The sequence below is a fragment of the Melanostigma gelatinosum genome, assembly GCF_949748355.1.
Source record: "Melanostigma gelatinosum genome assembly, chromosome: 14".
NCBI lineage: Eukaryota > Metazoa > Chordata > Actinopteri > Perciformes > Zoarcidae > Melanostigma > Melanostigma gelatinosum.
The window spans coordinates 17,985,928-18,005,412 of record NC_136647.1 but is presented as its reverse complement, the minus strand read 5'-3'; the positions used below and the strand labels follow the sequence as shown (position 1 = coordinate 18,005,412).

Below are 19,485 nucleotides of genomic sequence, written 5' to 3'. Positions count from 1 at the left end.
CAGGCAATTATCAACCCGTCCGCAGTTCGTCTGAAGCTTCCCTCATCCATGAGGATCCACCCGACGTTCCACGTGTCGCTGATCAAACCGGTGTCCACCTGTGCCCTGTGCCCTCCGGCCAGACCCCCACCACCCGCCCGACTCATCGACGGAGGTCCAGCGCATACGGTCAACAGACTGTTGGATGTTCGCCCTCGGGGTCGGGGTTTCCAATACCTCGTGGACTGGGAGGGTTACGGTCCTGAGGAACGCTCATGGGTGCCCCGGTCTAGGATCCTCGACCCCACTCTCGTTCGGGATTTTCATCGACGGCACCCGGACAAGACTGGCAGACCGCCTGGAGGCTCCCGTTGAGGGGGGGGTACTGTCAGGATCCCTGTCTGACCCACTGTGTGGTTACCTCTGTTTCCCCTCCAATCTCCTCTCCTCATGTGTCTGTCATTCCCCTGTGTGTGTTTTGTTATGCCATGTGCTTGGTGTTTTCTCGGACCTGCCTCCAGACTCCTCCCACTGCTACCGCTCTGATGGATGCCAGCTGCGGACAATCTGGCTCGTTACCCGGCAGCATATAAGCCCTGGGCCTGCAGGCTTGGGGCGTCAGTCTGTATTGTCTTCTGCCTCGGTAGCGTCCGCCGTGTCGTGAGTAAACCCCATGGTATCTTCCTGTGCTAATCTCTCTCCTCTCTGCTACGGGTGGAAAGTACTGGGCGATCTACGAACTCTCCGGTGTCGAGCCACGGGACATCACACCGTCGATCTGTCAACTCTTCAGTGTCGAGCCACGGGACATCACACCGTCGAGCTACCAGCCCCCGGTGTCGAGCCACGGGACTCACACCAGCCACCCACTTGTCTACCAAATAAACCTGTTTCATTGGACTTTGTCTCCTGTGGTCTGCATTTGGGTCCTACCCGTGAACTCCCGTGACACTTTATGCTTATCTTAATTATGCATTCCCAATACACTTATGATTATGACTAATTATGAATTCTTAATTATGAATTATTAAACACTTATTATATCTACTAAACACACAGTTTTTTGCTCACATTTCTTACATGCCCTCTAAGTCTGATGAGTCACTGCAGACGTTTGACTGGAGTTTCGGGAACATCATTTCTGGTATTAACTTGCAACTCAGAAAGAAAGAAGGGAATTTATTGCCTCATTCTCAAAAAGCCATAAGACTCCAAACTGAGTTTTGAGCAGAGGTTTTCAACACCATGCAGTATTTAGCTGCAGCTAGATTTTCCGCTCACTCTCACAAGCACACTGCGGCGGTATCAGGTAAACTGCTTTGCTGGCGAAAAGAACATTAAGCTTATAGTAGAGGAACAAAGGCCAAAGCAGTTGATGAAACCTGAAATGCAACTTAAGATGGATCCGCCGAGTAAGCAAGGGCTCGTGATAGAAGCTGAATGCATTAATACATCCAGCATGGACTTCTTTTGTCACGTATTTAAGTTTCGCTGAATGAGATCCGCCCACTTTGATGTACATTGTACTGCAGGGACAGAGGGGTTATTACTCTGTAATGTCTTCAATGTGACTGTGTGGCAGATTGAAAGAATGATAAATGATAAATGATAAATATGACAATGCATCACATCAATACATCATAAAAAGTGCAGCATCTGTTCATGAAGGTATTGAAAAACCATTCCACTGTGTTTCTTAATACCCTGGTTTACTGTAATACCATAACACTGCCTGAGCCGATAAGAGATTACAGTTTTTAAAAATAATTACATAACAGTTACGAATCCCAGTAATGCTGCGTTACATCGATCGTTTGGGGTCTTGTCTAATTCACTGCCTTGCTCGGAATTTAATTGAAGGTTGATATCAGTTTGCTGACCTCGACCAAAAGAGGAGAAAAGCGACTCCCAGTCACTCCACAGGCCTCGAATGTATAATTATGTTGTAATTACGTAATTGTGTGTGTTCGTAGCCGGCTTGCTAATGTTGGTAGTCCTACATTTAGGAGTCCACTGCTTTTGTTCACTGTGAGGACAGGAGAGCACTGTTGTCTGCAGACACCGAGGATACCGTAAAGGTAGCTGGGTTTTTTCCCACATTTTTCATAAAAAAAAAGAAATCTGAATTTTTCTGAAATATATCTGTCACGTTTCACAGCAAAATTTCTTTGTGCAAATTTGTTGCACCAGCAGTTTCAAATTTAAAATACTATATTTATGAGGTCATTTCATTTTAAGATCACGTTTTCCAACATACGGACGAGATTAGAGAGATAATAAAAGAAGATTTGGAATCGATAATCCGACAAGATTCTCTCAAGTCCCACTCAGTGTTTGCACAGAGGAAGACGTGTGGTGCCGTGTGGTGTTCTGACTCAGGCACACAGGCCTGAGCCCAGCGCCCAGCTCTCCCCTGCCAGTGACCCCACTAATGCATCAGAAGCAGTATGCTAATCATCTCCCCCCCTCTCCCCTAGAGACGCTGCACAGGGAAACACGGCTGGAGTTTTAGAAGTCTTAGCAGTGTGAATGCGGTTCTGCCACGAGCCGGCTGGAGCGGATACAAACCTGTCGAGGAGAGATTTTCTTTTTTTTAAAACTCAGTCTGATCCCAGAGGAGCGAAGCGGGGCAGACTATTCAAAGCCCTGCTCCGAGGTCGATTGCGTCTACCTCCGGATTGTCAACCCACAGCTGAACTGTTAGCCAGGATGAGCCCAGCTGTCACCTTCTAGACAGCATCTCCGCCTTCCTCTGAGGTGACTCTCAGTATTCTGACTGTGAGGAAAATGGGACAAGGCCGGGTTATTTCTGTCACACTCTGTCTCTGAGGTTGCCAGCGATGTTTTCTCCACCAAAGGCCACAATTTTGCAGCCGCCTTCTCGCCCTACTCCGTATCTCTCTCCACTCATTAGCATGTTGATCTATACTTGTTCTCATCTGCTTTGCTCCCAATGGTGCATAAAGTGGCTCTTACCAGTAGCTAGTCTTTTGCAGAGCGCTGCGTTTTTTAGGGAAGAGGTGTTTGCTTCAGCTGGAATTCAGTTGCACAGCAGCATCAACCAGGCCCCCTCTGTTTGAGCCCTCTCTTTACTCCCGGTAGAGTAGAAATCTCGTATTTCCCTCCGAGCTGCAGCAGCTCCCAATGCACCAGCAGAAAAGTAAGTGAAGGACTTTACACTCCCTGCACTCATTCTAACCCCCGTGCCTATTAAAACAAGAACATATTACAGAATATACAGAACATATTCTGTAAAACAGAATATGAAGTGCGCTTACGTAAGCTATAGTGCCATCTTACCTTGCACAGCAGTTGGATTCCCGTCACGAGATCAGGCGAGAATCTCGTGATCACATATCACATGAAAATCCATCTTGTCAGGCTTCGAGTGATGCGTTTGTTTGTATTTCTTAATTGAAAGAAGAGCAAAAAAAGACTGAAGGCTTTTCTCAAAAAGACGTTTTTGCTCTCCTCCCGACCGGCTTTGGTCAGAGTTTGATTGACAGATGGTTCATCCAATCACCTGCCAAGTAATTATTTTGAAAGTGCCTTTCCTTTTCCAAACAGTTACCTTTGTGTGTAACAAACCAACCGATTCCAACCAATAATACCATGGCATCTATCCCATCAATCAACATGCAACGTTGTGTGTAACCACGGTCCTCATTTCTAACCCCGCCCATTTGATAGCGGCCTAATCAAATGCAAAGGATTTGATTTGAATCCGTCGTGTAACCAACGCTCAAATATTCCGTTTTACTGGGGAATCGGTCACAGTGCAGAAGCTAAAGACACTCTAACTTCTGTTCCACTGGGACTTTCGTGAAGTCAGCTGTGCCTTGGCATAAATCTACCAAATCTGAGCAGCTGATGTGTGAAAATGCGTGCCAATGTCTCAACTCAAGTCTGCCTCTCTTGTGGTATTTCGCATGATCTCGCTGTACCAATGCTAAACTGCACGAGCTTTGGTAAACAGCAGCCAATAATGCGTCAAACCTTTTGATCCCCCATTTAATGATTCAAACAAGGCCACGTGTGCACGACTGTTCCTTCCTGCGTCTCTATTACCATTCCTCACACCGCCTCGGCTCCGTTTTGTATGCACCTTCCATCCAACGACAATTAAAAAAAGATAAATAAATAAGCAGAGAGTAAAAAACCCCAAAAAAGTTGCTTGTTTCCCAACAGCAATCCAACGTGCCGCGAATGAAGACACAGCTGACCTTGGGAGAGCCAAACACATCCTCTGGGTGCCAAAGTGCTGAAAACAAAACACAAGCTTCAAGCCGAGGGGCAGATCATTGTTTGAGGAAAGCTGTTATGGAAAGAGAGAGATAGGAGACAGAGGGAGATGGGGCAACTTTAGTGAGAAAGTCTTCCTTCGACACACAAATATATTCAGATCAGCTACATTGGCTTTGACTATGTTTTGCTGCTGTTGTTTTTTGGGGAAATGTTCCACCCAGGATGTTTCTCCAGCTTCCTTCTGACAGTCTAGGTCAAGCCCCCTGTTACCGCTACCCTGCAATCACGGTCGAGTTGGGCCGCCACCGCTGAGTGAGACGCAATCATCGGAGTCTTTGTGCACAACACAGAGTGACCCAGCCTGCAATGAGAGAGGGGCGAAGGGTTAGAGAGGGAGAGGGGAGAGGCTACAAGGAGACCAGTCCTCTGCCTGTTCCTCTCCAGGTAGAGTGGGATCCAGTTAAACAAGCCCAAGATATTCAGAGACTCAAAAAGAGATCGGAGCATGCTGTTGTCTGCGAGTTATTCCACTCTAATTGCAAAGGCAGCTCTTTTAAGCTGTCCATAGATTTTAATGAGGCTTTAACGTAAGAGGTGGAAGATATGATAAGATGGAACAACAATTATTGCTGTGATGAAACTGGATCGTTGCAATCGACAGTCGGGGTCCAGCTGTAGCTGAGAGACATTTGTACCTTCAGTATTGATGTTGTGTCAGTGTTGGATGATGCACAGGTCAATATTGGCTGAAAATAGCGATGGACCGATGTGGCTTTTTAAGTGGCCGATGCCCAATATATAATGTAGACATGTTTTTCATTTCTTTTTTGTATCTGATGAAATACAACAATTCAGTAAATTTAACAATTACATTTTGTTTAAAGCTCCATGAATAGAAAATGAATTAACGATGATTCGTTGAGCCACACTGAGAAGGCCGCCTGGCATCAATCTGTCACTTGCTGAACAACATCGAATCCCCGTGCTTACAGTCAAGTGCAGACTGCAGTCATCCACAACCTACAATAATAACTTGAGAGATTTACTGCAGAAGGAAAACTCAACATACACAATCTGTTGACTCTCGTCTAGTAGCTGCAGTATTTACATTAACAGGCCCATCAAGACTAACTGTACAAATGGCTGCTCATATGTTCCGGACTGAAACAGTCCTGCTGTGTAGATTTGCCATATAAAAAAAACTAAATATGCACTATGTTCATATATTCAGATACAGAAAACATGCTGTGTAAAGACCGAGATGCACATTCTATACCAGCTCAGATGGAATTCATGAAGAACTTACAGTACCAAATTGCAAAATCGCCTCTCGAACGCAGACTGGCCGATCATAGCGTAGCATTGGCCAGCTCTGACCAGGTCCCGACTGGCTCTAATCCATAGAACATCAAAATAACAACAGTGATGCTGGTTAGGAAGGAGATGTGCGTTTCTAAAATGTTATGTTTCTATGTAAAAACCTGTTGGGCTAAGATTAGCAGAGCATTTCAATGCTACGCTAGCTGCTGAAGGTATACTCAATGTATACGCATGCTGCTTTTGCTTTTTAATAATCGTAACAGTGAATAAAGACTTACACGGCTTCACAGGAACAGTGTTGTTCCTTATTTTCATTGTCTTCTGTCTGGACCTCCCGGTGGTGTGGTGGGTGACTGAATAAATGATGTCTACAAACAGAAAATCATTGATCTTCTTTCTTTGGGAGGTCAATTCCTTGTGTGAATTATCTTCTAATGATGCAGGCAGTTAACTGGTAATCCACCCATTAAATATACAGATAGATTGCAGCTCTCAGGAGCTGTAGAGTATAGTACAAACAATGTAATTTGCACCTTTTTAATAATGTTTTCAGATACAATCCGCAGTGGGAAAAAAATAATAATAACAAAATCACCATAATTACACTGTTGAGACAAAGATTTCTTTTTTCACTGTCTGGCCATGGTGAATGAGCTTTAAGTGTCCGATCCACCCACTGTATATCAGATGAGTCTGCCGTGGGCTACCAGAGGCATTAACAGATCATGATGCTTGCACGGAAATTGTTGTGTGAGGTTTGCTCTCTGCTGTGTTGGCACAGCAGAGAGCATCCGGTCAACAAACCATGGGCCGGGGTTAAGAACAGGAGCCGTCTTCTTTCACTCGATGGAGAGAAGGCATGAGCTAATGGCTCTTATGTTTCAGAGCAATCAGCGTCCCTGCTCCAAAAAATACAATATTGAATGTTCAAGTGCACATTATCTCCTCGGGATTTGAAATGCTGACACTTTGCGGCTTAACGACTTCACTTAGCATAATGACTAATTACAAGCAGTGATTGTTGGGAAGTGACAGTCTTGTACGCCCTCGCAATCACAGCCGAAGAGGTTGGTGCCGCCATTATTACAGTAGCTCCAGATAACCTGCAGTCCCTGCAGAGGACTCGCACACAATACATTGTGTGCTCCGCGGCCTTATCAGCTCACTGACAAGTCTCCCTTTCTGCTCAGATTCTTTTTTTTCCTCCTATTTTTCACTGCGCAATTAAATGATTTAGACGTCTTAATTTGAAAGGGAACTGATTTTTCCGCGCCCCTCTCTTGGGAACACAATGAGTGACTGCGGAATGATGCATTAGTATCATGAGATGGCTCGATATTTACAGCACGGTTTAACACAGACGCAGCTTTTGACTCTCACATCTGGCTTTGTGGAGAATTTCATTTGAGATGGGAGGGTCCGACCCCCCCCCCCCCCCCCCCCCGACATAAAGACCCTGAGACTGCTCGCAGATTTTTCAGATGATATCCTCGCTTCATTTAAACTCACTGCGGCTGAATTTCAAACGAGCTTCTCGGATGCATGCGGAGAAAAACGTGTGCGATTTGAGCGCCCCGGCGGCCGAGGCTTGATGTCGAGGACAAAGGGGATCAGCTGCGGTACTCCCCTCTGGCTGGAAGATCCAGACCTGAGCAGTCCAGCTCAAGCTTTCACAGCCACTAAACCTGGTTCAATTAAAAAGAAAAGTGGACGTCAGGAAGCATTGTCTCTGTTCTGACATTTCAATTAGCGGAAAACAAGGTAATTTTAATTGACATCCATCCAACCTCATACAGAGGGCCTTCTCTGTCGACCTGAATGTCATCTTGAAGTCGGAGCTAGAATATTCGACACACTTGTTTTTGTGGCGAGGGTGTGCAGATGAGAGATGGCTGTCTTTGAATATCAAGTGCTGATTTTGTGTGTAATAGATTCAGCGATGGGGCATCCTGCTGTCCCGCCACCTGTTCTGTCAGCCGAGAGCCGCGTCGCCCGCGCGCACATCCGCGGCTCGTTTCCCAGCGCGCGGCATTTCGAAAACAAGCACATCGCCATAAACCAGTCAAAGACTTCCAGAACCGGTTAAGATAGAGTGGACGCGTCTCTCACAGCACTCTCTGTGATGAGGGCGAAACGAGTCGGGATGAGATGCGACCGATAAGATCTAGAGGTCCGTCCATCCAGCCTCAGCGTCATCCCGTCTCCGCGCCTCCGTTTTTTTTATGTGTGACAGTGATGAAGTGCCTCGGCCGGGCTTTTTTTGGCTGCTCGGTGAAAAATGAAGCCATTAGTTGCGGAGGGAGAGGGCCGAGTGCCAAGCAGCCGAGCCTCGTGGGTACGCGAAGGCCTTCTTCTCCTCCTGCATGTTCTACAGTGGCCCTAACGGGACAATCTATCTTAATCAGTCCATGCAGCACTTGTACCAGACAACCTTGCTTTTTTTGCTTTTTTTCACCGAAATGACAACCTCATCCTTTTATTAGTACAGGAGACAGAAACGCAAAGGTCGAGCGAGTCAAAAACAAAGAATGCATTCAGTGTTGATGCAAAAGTTCCATCAATACTTCCCACATTCCTCCCTGTCACCTGTTTTGCTGCTCCAGATTTCTCCCAGTCTCTGTGTCCTTAAGCTGCTCAGTGTCCTCCACTCTTATCCTCCATCACTCTCTCCCCCCTAACCTGCCTTTAGGCTGTTGGATCATGAAGATGAGGTCGCTGTCGCTGGCGATGCATGTCTACATGTACTGAAAGTGCGTGTGTGTACGGTATGAAGAGTGTTCGTGCTGCTCAGTTCAGGCAGAAACGCTGCAGCCTGTCGGAGGTATTAACATCTCAGCTCAGTCTGCTGCTCACTCGCCATCCCAACACATGTGAGCGTGACCGCAGTGCTCAACACTAACTGTTAACAGTGGTTGCCATTTTTAGTCACCTTATATTTTGAGTCGATAAAATAGTTTGCAGCTGTCAGCTTGATGATGAAAATGAGTATGTTCTGCATGCTTTGCAGTATCATTGTTCATCGAGCTCAAAGATGCTTTTCCTCCAAAGACGTCACAAGTTTCCTTTTTGATTTTAGTTCAGGTTCATCTGGATCTTTGTCAATTTGCACATTTGTTTGTTCAACGGACTTTTCACCCCACAAACAACTTCATTTGCTTCGCCATTTCTCTCTTAATGATGCTGTGTGTGTTGTCTGGTTCCGGTTATGACTGTAACTGCAATATTTAAAAATGAATAATACAGCAAATTATAAAAATGTATTTATTTTGGGTTATCAGTGTGCAGCTCTGTGGTTTCAGGGGTTCAGCAGCCATAAAGGGGGCTTCAGGGGGCCCCACGCAGTCTTCACAGTGAAACAAATCTTAATTTTATACAATATTTTACTGAATGTATGCCATGTGAAGAAGAGTTATTCACTCTCAGCACCATTAACAGTGCATAGAAATCAGTAATACATTGAAAATCCTCCCAGATGAGAGTTTCTTGGAAAGATTGGACTCTAAATTATCGACATAAAATGAAACTGCCATAATCTACCTGGTGCTCGTCTGACCGTTCCTCTCCATCGTCTGTGTCTCCACAGAGTTCAGTAACCATGTACGATGCGGCGAGGGTGCCGTCTCCTAAGGATGGCGCAAACGGGATGGCCCAGCCCGCGGCCCCCGGAGCGGGAGCAGGAACAGCCGCCGGATCAGGTGGGCCGACGCCGACCGCAGTGCTGCAAGCGAAAACCGAGGAGGGACAGCCACGTACGGAGGAAGAGGAGGAGGAGGAGGAAGAGGAGCCCAAAGCAGAGCCAGTCCTGGTGAAAAAGCCACACAGGGAGATTCTGGACCACGAGAGGAAGAGGAGGGTAGAGCTGAAATGTATGGAGCTCCAGGAGATGATGGAGGAGCAGGGGTAAGTACATGAATGCCATGGGCCTCATTGTTATTTTTATAATGTAACAAATGATGATGTGTAGTGATATCTCCTAAATCTGCAGCTCCCCTCGGCTTTATGGAGCTTCAGCTCGTTTAGCTGTCTTGTATGTAAATTTAAACTCTCTCTCTGCTCTCATAGTGTCATTTTCAGTATTTGTTTTCAGCAGAATAGTTCTAAAAAAACAAACAAACAGACCTGCTCAGCACCAGCAGCAGACAGACACAGTCAGCAACCAGCTGGTGGACATAGTGGAGCATTTAGCAGCTGAAGAGTCAGCTCTGTGTTTTGGTACCAACTCCTAAGAGAGTGGATATTGGAAATAGATACATTAGTTGTTTTAGGTAAGAATTATTACGCCTTCATCTGAATTAAATTGGAGTTTGAATGATATACCGACACCAACTGAAATAAACATAATTTTTAACATAATAATCATAAACTTCAGTCGTTGTGCTCTCACTCCGACAGCAGTCTCAGGGTCTTTATGTAGCTTTCTGTAACGTCACCTGCTGTATAATCTTCTCTCTGCTATATTGACCAGCTCCCCACTCACACCAAACCCTTCCTTCATTATCTCTGTCGCAGTACAACACTGATGGCATGGCGTTCATAAGTTCCAATTATTGAAAGTCCTCCAACATGACGAATGCTGTTATGTTTTCGTCTGCTGATATCCAACAGCGGGACTCAGAGTGCGAAGTATGTCTTTTTAATCTTTGTGACATATTTGCGAATAGGCTTGCCCACAAACGGAGCGGAACAGTTAGTCATACGTAGCAATTTGGGGGCCATCGATTATGGTAATGATCAAATCTCATCGAGTTGAAACGAGCACTTGATGACCAGTTTGTGCAGTTAAGAGATTTAAATGAATCTGACTCGGAGCACTTGCACTGAGCCTCACAGAGAAAAAATAAATGTATTATAAGAATATGAAAACTTTCTTGCAGGAAGCCCAATATGTTTTGAGCACAAAAATCAACCAAGCGACTTAGCACTCCGGTCACAATGGGGATCTGATGTCAAGTGACATTAGCGCTTCCAGTGAAACAGTTGTTTATCTTTTCTTTACAATTCAATACAATCGACAGCTGTGTAACTGTAGGGGCGCTGAGCTCACACGCCACACCAGAACATTATATTCAAAATCTGGAACCTGCCAAAAGTCAATTTTATCCCAATTTTAGGAAGAAGTAGAAAAAGAAACAAGTCCTGCTTGGTCAGTTGCCCCATTTAACATAATTGGCAATGTTCACAATCAGCAAAGCCGGTGAAGGACCACGCCCTTGTCACTCTTCTAGTGGCTCCAGTTTGCTGAAGAAGAAAGAAGAGCTGAACACAAGACTGCTATCCGCACCACACATCTGGACCATGCAACCGCACATCTCTATATCCAAAGACATCCAGGTCACAACCATGTATGTAAGAAGTGGACAAAGTAGTGACGACACACATTGGTTTGTAGACGACAGTTTCGAAGCCTCGAGTTTGCCATTTTGGCCGTCGCCATTTTGTTCTTTTGCAACCAGAAGTGACACAAGAGGGTGGAGCTGAGAACAACATTTTTATGCGACCAAAAAGGTTACAATTAACTTTCATGATCTAAAAACACTGTGAAAGGTTTAAAGTTCAGACCTTAAAGGTTGTGGTAGCAAACTTTCAATCACAAGACAGCCAATCCCTGAAGTATTTCACTCTGAATGGGATAAATTTACAACATTAACATCATGCTGTATTGGAGGTAATAATAATGAGGTAATAAATCAAGGTGTAGGGTCATTCTCTCATAGACTTCTACACAATCAGACTTCTTTTTGCCACCTGGATTCAAACATGAAGCTACATGGAGATTCATACATCAGCGGCAGCCATTTCTGCTTCACAATCTTGTTTATGTCACATATGCAGCATTACTCAGCCTTGCTGTTGCTGCAAAAAGCCAACTCTTGAACTTCTGTAATGCTGGCCTCATACTCCAAGTAGTGGTTATTAGGGAGGTTCCATAGAGACACGGGCCAACCCAGCGTAGCCTGTTTCATTAGCAGTGGCGGCTGGTCAATAGAGGGCCATGGGCCACCATGAGCCACACAAAAAAAATAAAATGATAATAATCATAAATTATACAAATTGTCAATATTTGTGTTTTTGAACTATGGAATGTACCCAGTAATGTGTGTAAAATATGATATCTGCGCAAAATCTATGCTTTTCCTGCTCGTGCTCTCTGCCTGTGTGCTCTCTGCTCGTGCTCTCTGTCTGTGTGCACGACACTCTGAGAACGCGCAGCTTGGGGGGCCTGATCGTTTTGGCCCAAAAGAGACGGGTCTATGAAGCAGTTTAGCCAATTGCTGATTCAAGATATAAATGAGTGACATAGAATTTAGCCAATCAGCGCCCTCAAATAGATTCAGCTTGGGGCCAGAACGATCAGGCCCCTCGCTGCGCGTTCTCGTCAGGAGAAGTCTCTACAGGCGCCCGCGCCAGCGCGAGCACTCCTCCTCCAAGACCCGTTTGAGAGGAGAACTTTGGCGGAGATTCTGCAGCCAAAGAGCTGATATCAGATCAGCCTGACCTCACAATCAGACAGCAGACTCGCGGGAAAGGGAAGCAGTACATGAAGCTTCTGTACTAGCTGTACACCAGACAGGTTTGGCTAGCTGGATGACATCATGCTAATAATTTATTTAGCTTTTTAAAACAACGGGGACGGATCCAGCATGGACAGTTACGGGAGTGAGGGATGAGGAGGTAAGGAAACATGAGAACACCAGGACACACATGAGAACTCTGTCAAGCTACATATTAGACAAAGTGAACATCTTTTCTTCTACATAGTTGTCCTCAGTCTCATCTGCTTAACTTGGTCATGGAGGCATCAACATGTAATAGAGATGTTAAATTAACAGTGAAAACTCATCATAGCTTAATTTAACATCAGTATTCATAATTACACTTCATGTTTACTTCTCCTGATCTTTACCTCCTATGACAAGGTCCATAGGGGCATCTCAATAAATGAACATGTTATATTATATTATATAAGTGTTATTTACTGATTGTTTTCGTGTTGGAATACATGTTAAATATTTAACTGCCAAGTAATAATGCGTGTTTGATACTTACATTTTTTTTGCATTAAATCATACTGGGATGTTTGCTGAAATTGATAGGATGGCCCTACCTAGAACATGTTCCACCAGCCGCCACTGTACATTAGCATGATGTGTGTCCTCCAGCACGAAGTTTAGGAAGAGCTCAGTGTGTGCTAACGCCAAGGCCCATGCAAATTGTAATGACTGTAGTTGGCCCTAATCCACAATCTGAAGGCTTCTCTCAGGCTACTCCACACACACACACACACACACACACACACACACACACACACACACACACACACACACACACACACACACACACATACTGCTGCTTCAATAACCACATCTCCCAGGCAAACTCCAGGCTAGCTGAGTCTGTAATTAATGACGAGCTCTGTGATCCTGTGTCGGTGCGGAGAAAATTCACTTTCCCAGTAATACCTCATGACATTTTATTCACATCACGTTTGTCATTTGTAGGAAGCCGGCTAATCCTTTATATATTAGGGGAGGGTGATTTAATTGAATGCAGGGCAAGCCAATGAGTGAGATGAGCGGGGGGTCAAGGCTAGATACGAGAGGTGGCCGGCTCACACTGGAATGCCAGTATGTGGGGCCGGCGTTTTTCAAATGTCTTTCTGTTTTAATCATCATCTTTGAGTACAGAGATGAATTAAATAAAATGCACTCTGAGAAGGATGGATTAGACTTCTCTTCAACTAATTCTTCCACCCGTCCCTCCTCCCCCTGAGCGTGACTGTGCTTGTCAGACAGTGGGGTCTTGTGAAGACAGGGGTAATGGTGGAGCTACGACAGATTGAGAGCTGGAACGGAACCACCGGACTTCCCAAAAAGAAAAAGAAGTGGGGGGGAACTGCGGCCATCTGTCAATGTCCTTGGAGTACGGGCGTAGTCGCTCCCGGTTTGAGAGCGATGTAAAAGAGCCATCTTGTGGAACAGTGTAGTGGCAGGCAGCAGCTCGGCAAATGATGACTGAACACAAGGAGACCAGACACCCGCGCTGACCAGCCCCACACACTTGTCAGACGGCGACCCCTCAGCTTGTGAGTGTTAAAGCTCTGGACGGACTCGAGTCATCTCGTTAAGCAACAATAAAAGGAGAGCCTCATCTGCCAGCTTGGCTCGGTGCAGCTCCCCGCGCCCCTCCAATTTCTAATGGTCCTCTTTAAATGAGAGCGCTTGAGTGCATGTGTGCAGGATGATGGGATAGAGCGGGGGATGAAACACTGGGATAGAGAGGCAGAGCAATGCCAGGCATGAGACACAATTAAAATGGTGGCTGGGGTCTGTTTTCATTTGTTGTGGATGGAAGCCAGCAGGCTCAGACAACGCATCACCCCCCGAGTCCCCGTCCTGACTGAGGCCTGTGTGAAGGATTAGGCCGGGGGGCAGGTTGGGAGCCTGCCTCCTGCTCTAACTCTGACAGCATGGCAGACAACCCCCTCCTCCCTTTACACACAGCTCCCCCACCAAAACTGGCCATGCCCTTCTCCAGAGATAAGACCATGATAAATAGTCTGCCATGAATGATGGCCTCACCCCGGGAGCCAATTAGATGGGCTGAGCAATTAAAGCAGTCTGTTCATTTAGCGATCCAAGGCCTGGCAACATCCCCCGAGTCTTCTGAGTGCTCTGCCGCTGCAGGGAACATTGCCCTTTTATGTGTGTTAGATACGCTGTAGGGCCTATACATTTGATCTGTTAGAGTGGCTCTTGGAGGAGATGGTACGGTATAGAACTGAAGCACCGTCAACAACCTCCTGCCGTCCTTCCATCAGAACACACTGCATGAACTGAACATCTCAACGAATGCTCAGTGACGATAAGCAAGGTCGGCCACGATACGATAACACAGCTCAAGTGCCGCTTTGCATGCAAGGGTCCCCATTCTGTTTCAGTGGTGTTTTTCCACACTGATTGAGGCATAAGGTTGGTGCATGATTTGAACTCCCGTTGTGTCGTCGCCTTTTTGCAGCTCTCTAATGAGCTCTCTTCACAGGGCCTCACTCACTCTAATTGCCAGGCTACGTGGGGCTCCCTTTAAACACATGAACCCCATACACGCATCTGTGCAACGCATGCACACACGGACACACACACAGTGTGTGTCCGTGTAGTCCAGTCCAGTCCAGTGTAGGTCTTTTTAATGCATGCATGAAAGTGTGTGTGTTAGTTTGACTGTAGATAAACTGTATATAAGAAGTGGACATAGTTACTGTGACGTCACCTCGAGTTTGACATTTTCGTTCTTGCCTTTTTGGATTTTGACTGCTGCCAACTTCTTTGTTTTTTGCAACCAGAAGTGGCACGAGAGGGTGGAAGCAAAGTACAACGGAAGGCTGAATAAGACAATTTTAGGCGACCAAAAACTGCACTGAAAACACACTGTGAAAGGGTTAAAGTTCTAAGACGCCGTGGTAGAGACCTGTCAATCACATGGTAGCCCCGCCCTAAAGCATACCCTGCTTTGTCGTCATTTTCTTATAGACTTCTATACAACTTATTATTACAACCAGAAGAGTCGTCCCCTGATGTGTGTATTAGAAAATGATGAACAATGATGCGTTTCTGAATTTGTGTTTTTTACATGTGCTTAATGTCACACAAGCAAATTAATGTGAAGACAAAAGAGTCCACGGTAAATTGAGACAGGAAGAAAAGGGAGTCGGGTGCTAAATTGCTGCATTTTGGCTGCTACTGCTGTGGAATTGCTTTAATAACATCTGCAGTGACACTTTCTGAATTGCAAGAGATGTGCGTAGGCTGGATCTTATTAAGAGAGAGCTGCTCTCAGAGCCTCTAAGGCAGGGGTGTCAAACATACGGCCCGCGGGCCGCATCCGGCCCGCCACGTCATTTTATGTGGCCCGCGAATCCGCCAGCAAAAAAAAAAAAAAATAAAAATATATATATTTTTATTATTATTATTTTTTTTACAAAAATTAAAAGTTAGATGTGAAAATAAAAATATCCCCATGGTCGAAATTATGAGATAGAAAGTCGAAGTGATGAGATAGCATGTTGTCTGTGTGCCGACATTAAAACTATCACAACAGGTGGACAGGAGATGCAACAGCCCATAAAGAGGATTTCCAACAAGTGATCGTGCCTTTCTCAACATGCGTACTTCTCTGCACTTGTAAACTCGTGGACTTGTGAAACGTCATCAGTCTCAGCCCAAGTACTGTTCCAATTCAAAGTTCACATCGAGCGGAGATGTTTGAGTATAAAAAAACTTTGAGTTGAGCCATTCGCGCCGCTGGTCTCACCGGGGGCTATTTGTGTTCATTCGCACTGGACGCGTTGGAGAGGGGGCGGGGCTTATCGCCCTGAAAGCCGTTCAACTGTCCGCCATTAACCATGGAAAAAATAACCTCTATTTCTGCTTAGTACGTGTTGTGGAAGTCACAGATATCCCGGGAAACTAAACTAAATATGTTAGGAGTGGTTACATTTACAACCGGCCCTTTGAGGGCGACCGTGATGCTGATGTGGCCCCAGAGTGAAAATGAGTTTGACACCCCTGCTCTAAGGCCAGAGCAAATGAATATCTCTGCTCCAATGGAGGTTTTCCTGCAAGCCAAAGCCTGTGTCATAAGGCGATAAGCCTGTGTCCTATAAGACTGAAAATTGGAGGGAAAGAATCTCGGGGAGAATGACCCATTTCATACATTGTCACCGGGGGAGGTCCCAAGCCAATATAGTAGGTTCGTGCACGACAAAAGAGCTATAAATTCTGTTGTTCGAGAAGATGAGCAATCAGAAAGAGAGGCAGTGGCAGATTGTGGCGCTCCCACCATTGATCTGCTTATACTGTGGGGGAGGTGAAAAGGGCAGCTTTATGTAGTGAGAGAACTCTTTTGTTGCTCCTCGTTCTGTCTGGTCTTTCTAGTACCTGTTATCTGACCAGAACATCTATATGTCTGGAGAGAGCATCAATTGAGAAGCCTCTCCACTTCTCTTCACTGTGGATCAGTGGGTTGTTTTAATTCTGCCCCTGAAATAGCAACGTGTGGGTGTTCGGGCTTGCCTCCCCATGTTCCCAGCGCCATTCAATCTCGCTAACTACATTGGCATCACTTTGCCTCTGCGCTCTTTGCAGCGGGATTGATGGCTGCAGAGCTTCACGGGCGCACAGCAGCGCCTGGGGACGACTTGTGAGAAAGAAAAAAAAAAGGTTCTTCTCGTTCAGACATCAAGCGCGGAACATCGCTGGCAGTCAGAAGGAGTATGCGCACACACAAACCCACGCATCAACTCGATGGTCAACCACCATCAACGTAAGGATGGTCTCTGGGCCACAACTATTCATTTTCCCGGGATCGGAAGTTAATGGGGGGGGGGGGGGGGGGGGGATCTGTGGGTGCTCGGAGCTGTCTAATTACTCCAATCAAGTTCTTTAATCGTGGTGATTTGTCTTGGCTAGGGTGGCGGGGAGCCCGTCACTCTGATCGATGTCCCCTGTCTCTCTCTCCGCTTGACTTTGCATGCTGTGGGCGGTGGGTCTGGGCTAAATGGCCTTCATTTGGGCTCTGCTTGGCTAACTCTGAACATCCCACCTCACAGACACAAATGAAAACATGCAACATGTTTTTTTTGTCTTCATTTTGAATTCAGTGTTACCCGGCCTTGCTGAGAGTGACCGATCCAATCAGCCCCTTCTGTGCACTGTCGCGGTACAGCAGATGGTGTGTTCGGCAGAAAGCAGCTACCTTTACAGCTGCAAGAAGTGCTAATGAGATGTGCAGAGTTGTTCCAGTGTGCTCATCCTAATAGCGACTGACAAACATCCAGTATGTGGCCAATTTACACAGCTTGATTCAGAGCTCACCGTGGATTTTGGCCTAACTTCACTTTAATGCTGCTCAAAAGTTTGGCAATCACGCAAGAAAGACTTTTCTCAGACTTCTTTTGTCCATCGATTTTTTTTTATCTCTGCAGGCGACTCACCGTTCACCAGCTTCCTGCAGACACTCAGGTGCCGTGGGGGGGGGGGGGGGGGGGTTCTCCAGGCTCTTACCCGTAAACCCCAGTCTCATTGTTGAAGCATCACCACTGCTGGGCCTGCGCTCTCTGGCTTCGGTTAGCGAGCTAGACGGATCAACAAAAAAACCCGACTTCGCTGCGCTCCATGCCGCGAAGCTGTGCAGAAGCTCAGAATGGAGCAATTCAATGAAGAGAGAGAAGAGGAGGAAATTCGGTATGGCATGTGTCAACAGAAGCTTTAGCTCCACAAGCTCTGACCCCTCTTTTTCTTGCTTTAGCTGGAGTGCCAATAGGGATAAAGACTGTAAAATCCTCACCATCATCAGCACAATGTGAAGGAGAAAGCCCGACATCCGAATCGTCTGTTAGAGCAGAGCGGATTCAGCCAGTGTCCTCCCTGAGCCCTCTCACCCTCTTTACCTATCGCACACCTTTCCTCGAGACACAACAGACAGCTGAGAGCATCGCTCGGACTGCTGTGGAGTTGTTCAGGAAGCAGCTAATGTGCGCCGACGGCTCCTGCGGTGTGCACGGAAAGCCATGAATTTAAAGTGTGTGTGTGTTTGCGGCCTCCATTGTGCTGAGTTGGCGGCTGCCGGGCTGAGAGATTGCCGTACAGCAGGACCTGAATGGTGCTGTCACACCGGCTTGCTTCTTGTCCGTTGGGCTATCTTCCAGCTATTTCAGTCCCTCGCACTGCTCCTAATCTTATTCTCCGCACTGCCAAAGCGCTGATAGCACCAAACTCAGAATGCACGGTGTCGACTGCTATATTTAATGTGAGAACAGCAAACACTCCTCAGACTAATGCCATTTCCACGCTGAAATGACACCCCGGTTCATTTACGATCCAGTTTATAGAATTGGTCCTGCCATGAGCCCCAGCTGAGAGAGAATCTGTTGCCAAGTAAGAGCCCGTGTTCCAGCACAGTGATGGACAGCTCCCCTGCACCTTCATTGTAAGTGGAGCTGACATATCACATGCTATCACCTTAAACAGGAAAACAAACTGCAGCACTTCTTGTTTGCTGTGTACTCATGGATGTTGATTCTGGAAGCTGATTCTGATCAGAATCTGAATCAGCTTCATTGGCCATGTATGCGCATACGCGAACAAGGAAGTTGACTCGTACGTACACAGAATATACAAATAAACTAAAAATAAGGACAACAAAGTAGAACAGAGGTCACCATGAACATTTAACTACTATGTACAAATATAAATATAGATCGAAAAGTATATATATGAACATAAAAAACAACAACTACGACAATGAAATGGAGGCGCTATTACCTCCACGAACACCTAAACGAACACCTAATACGAACAGCACGGTCTATTATAAATGGCCGAGGCTTCCAGTCAGTCTAACTCTGTGATGTCTGGCTACACTTTCACAGCCTCATTAACACCCCCCCCCCCCCCCCCCCCCCCCCCCCTCCTCCTCTCACTGCGTGTTTCTCTGCCTGTGTAGCTCATTACATCCCATTACCACAGCCGGAGCAGAATGTGGAGATGGTTTGAATGCACCAGGAGTTCGGCTCGGTGTACTTGTCACTTGTACTTGTCAGTCCACAAGACATGCGTAACTCCCCCTTGAGAGTCTGTAGAACGGCAAAGGACAGCAGCTACCGCGCTTGTTCAGACAGGATGGATGAATTATTACTGAGACCCACCCCCTCACAGAGCTGTCAGTGGCGGGCCTGTGGTCAGAGGCTACTTGTGTTATTCACAAACTGGGAGGACAGGAGCCTGAAGCTGTATGTATGGAATATTTGGGGAGAGTTTGATTCATTCATTATCTACTGCACCAAATGATACCACAATGAAATGAAAGCATCGTTTTGATGCTTCTTTTGTTGCGCCCACTGACTGACGCAATGCATCTGAAATAAATGAAGAAAAAAACCCAGAT

General features: G+C 46.2%; 1 protein-coding gene across 1 annotated transcript in view; it reads left to right on the top strand.

Annotated features, from left to right (window-relative positions):
* Positions 1–9,139: 9,139 nt before the first annotated feature.
* Positions 9,140–19,485, top strand: part of srrm3 (serine/arginine repetitive matrix 3) — a gene marked incomplete at both ends in the record, with an annotated part of 34,808 nt that continues 24,462 nt past the window's right edge. Inside the window, one exon of the mRNA XM_079283960.1 lies at positions 9,140–9,444. Within this exon, the coding sequence (XP_079140086.1) occupies positions 9,140–9,444 (305 nt within the window). The remainder of the gene's footprint in view (positions 9,445–19,485) is intronic.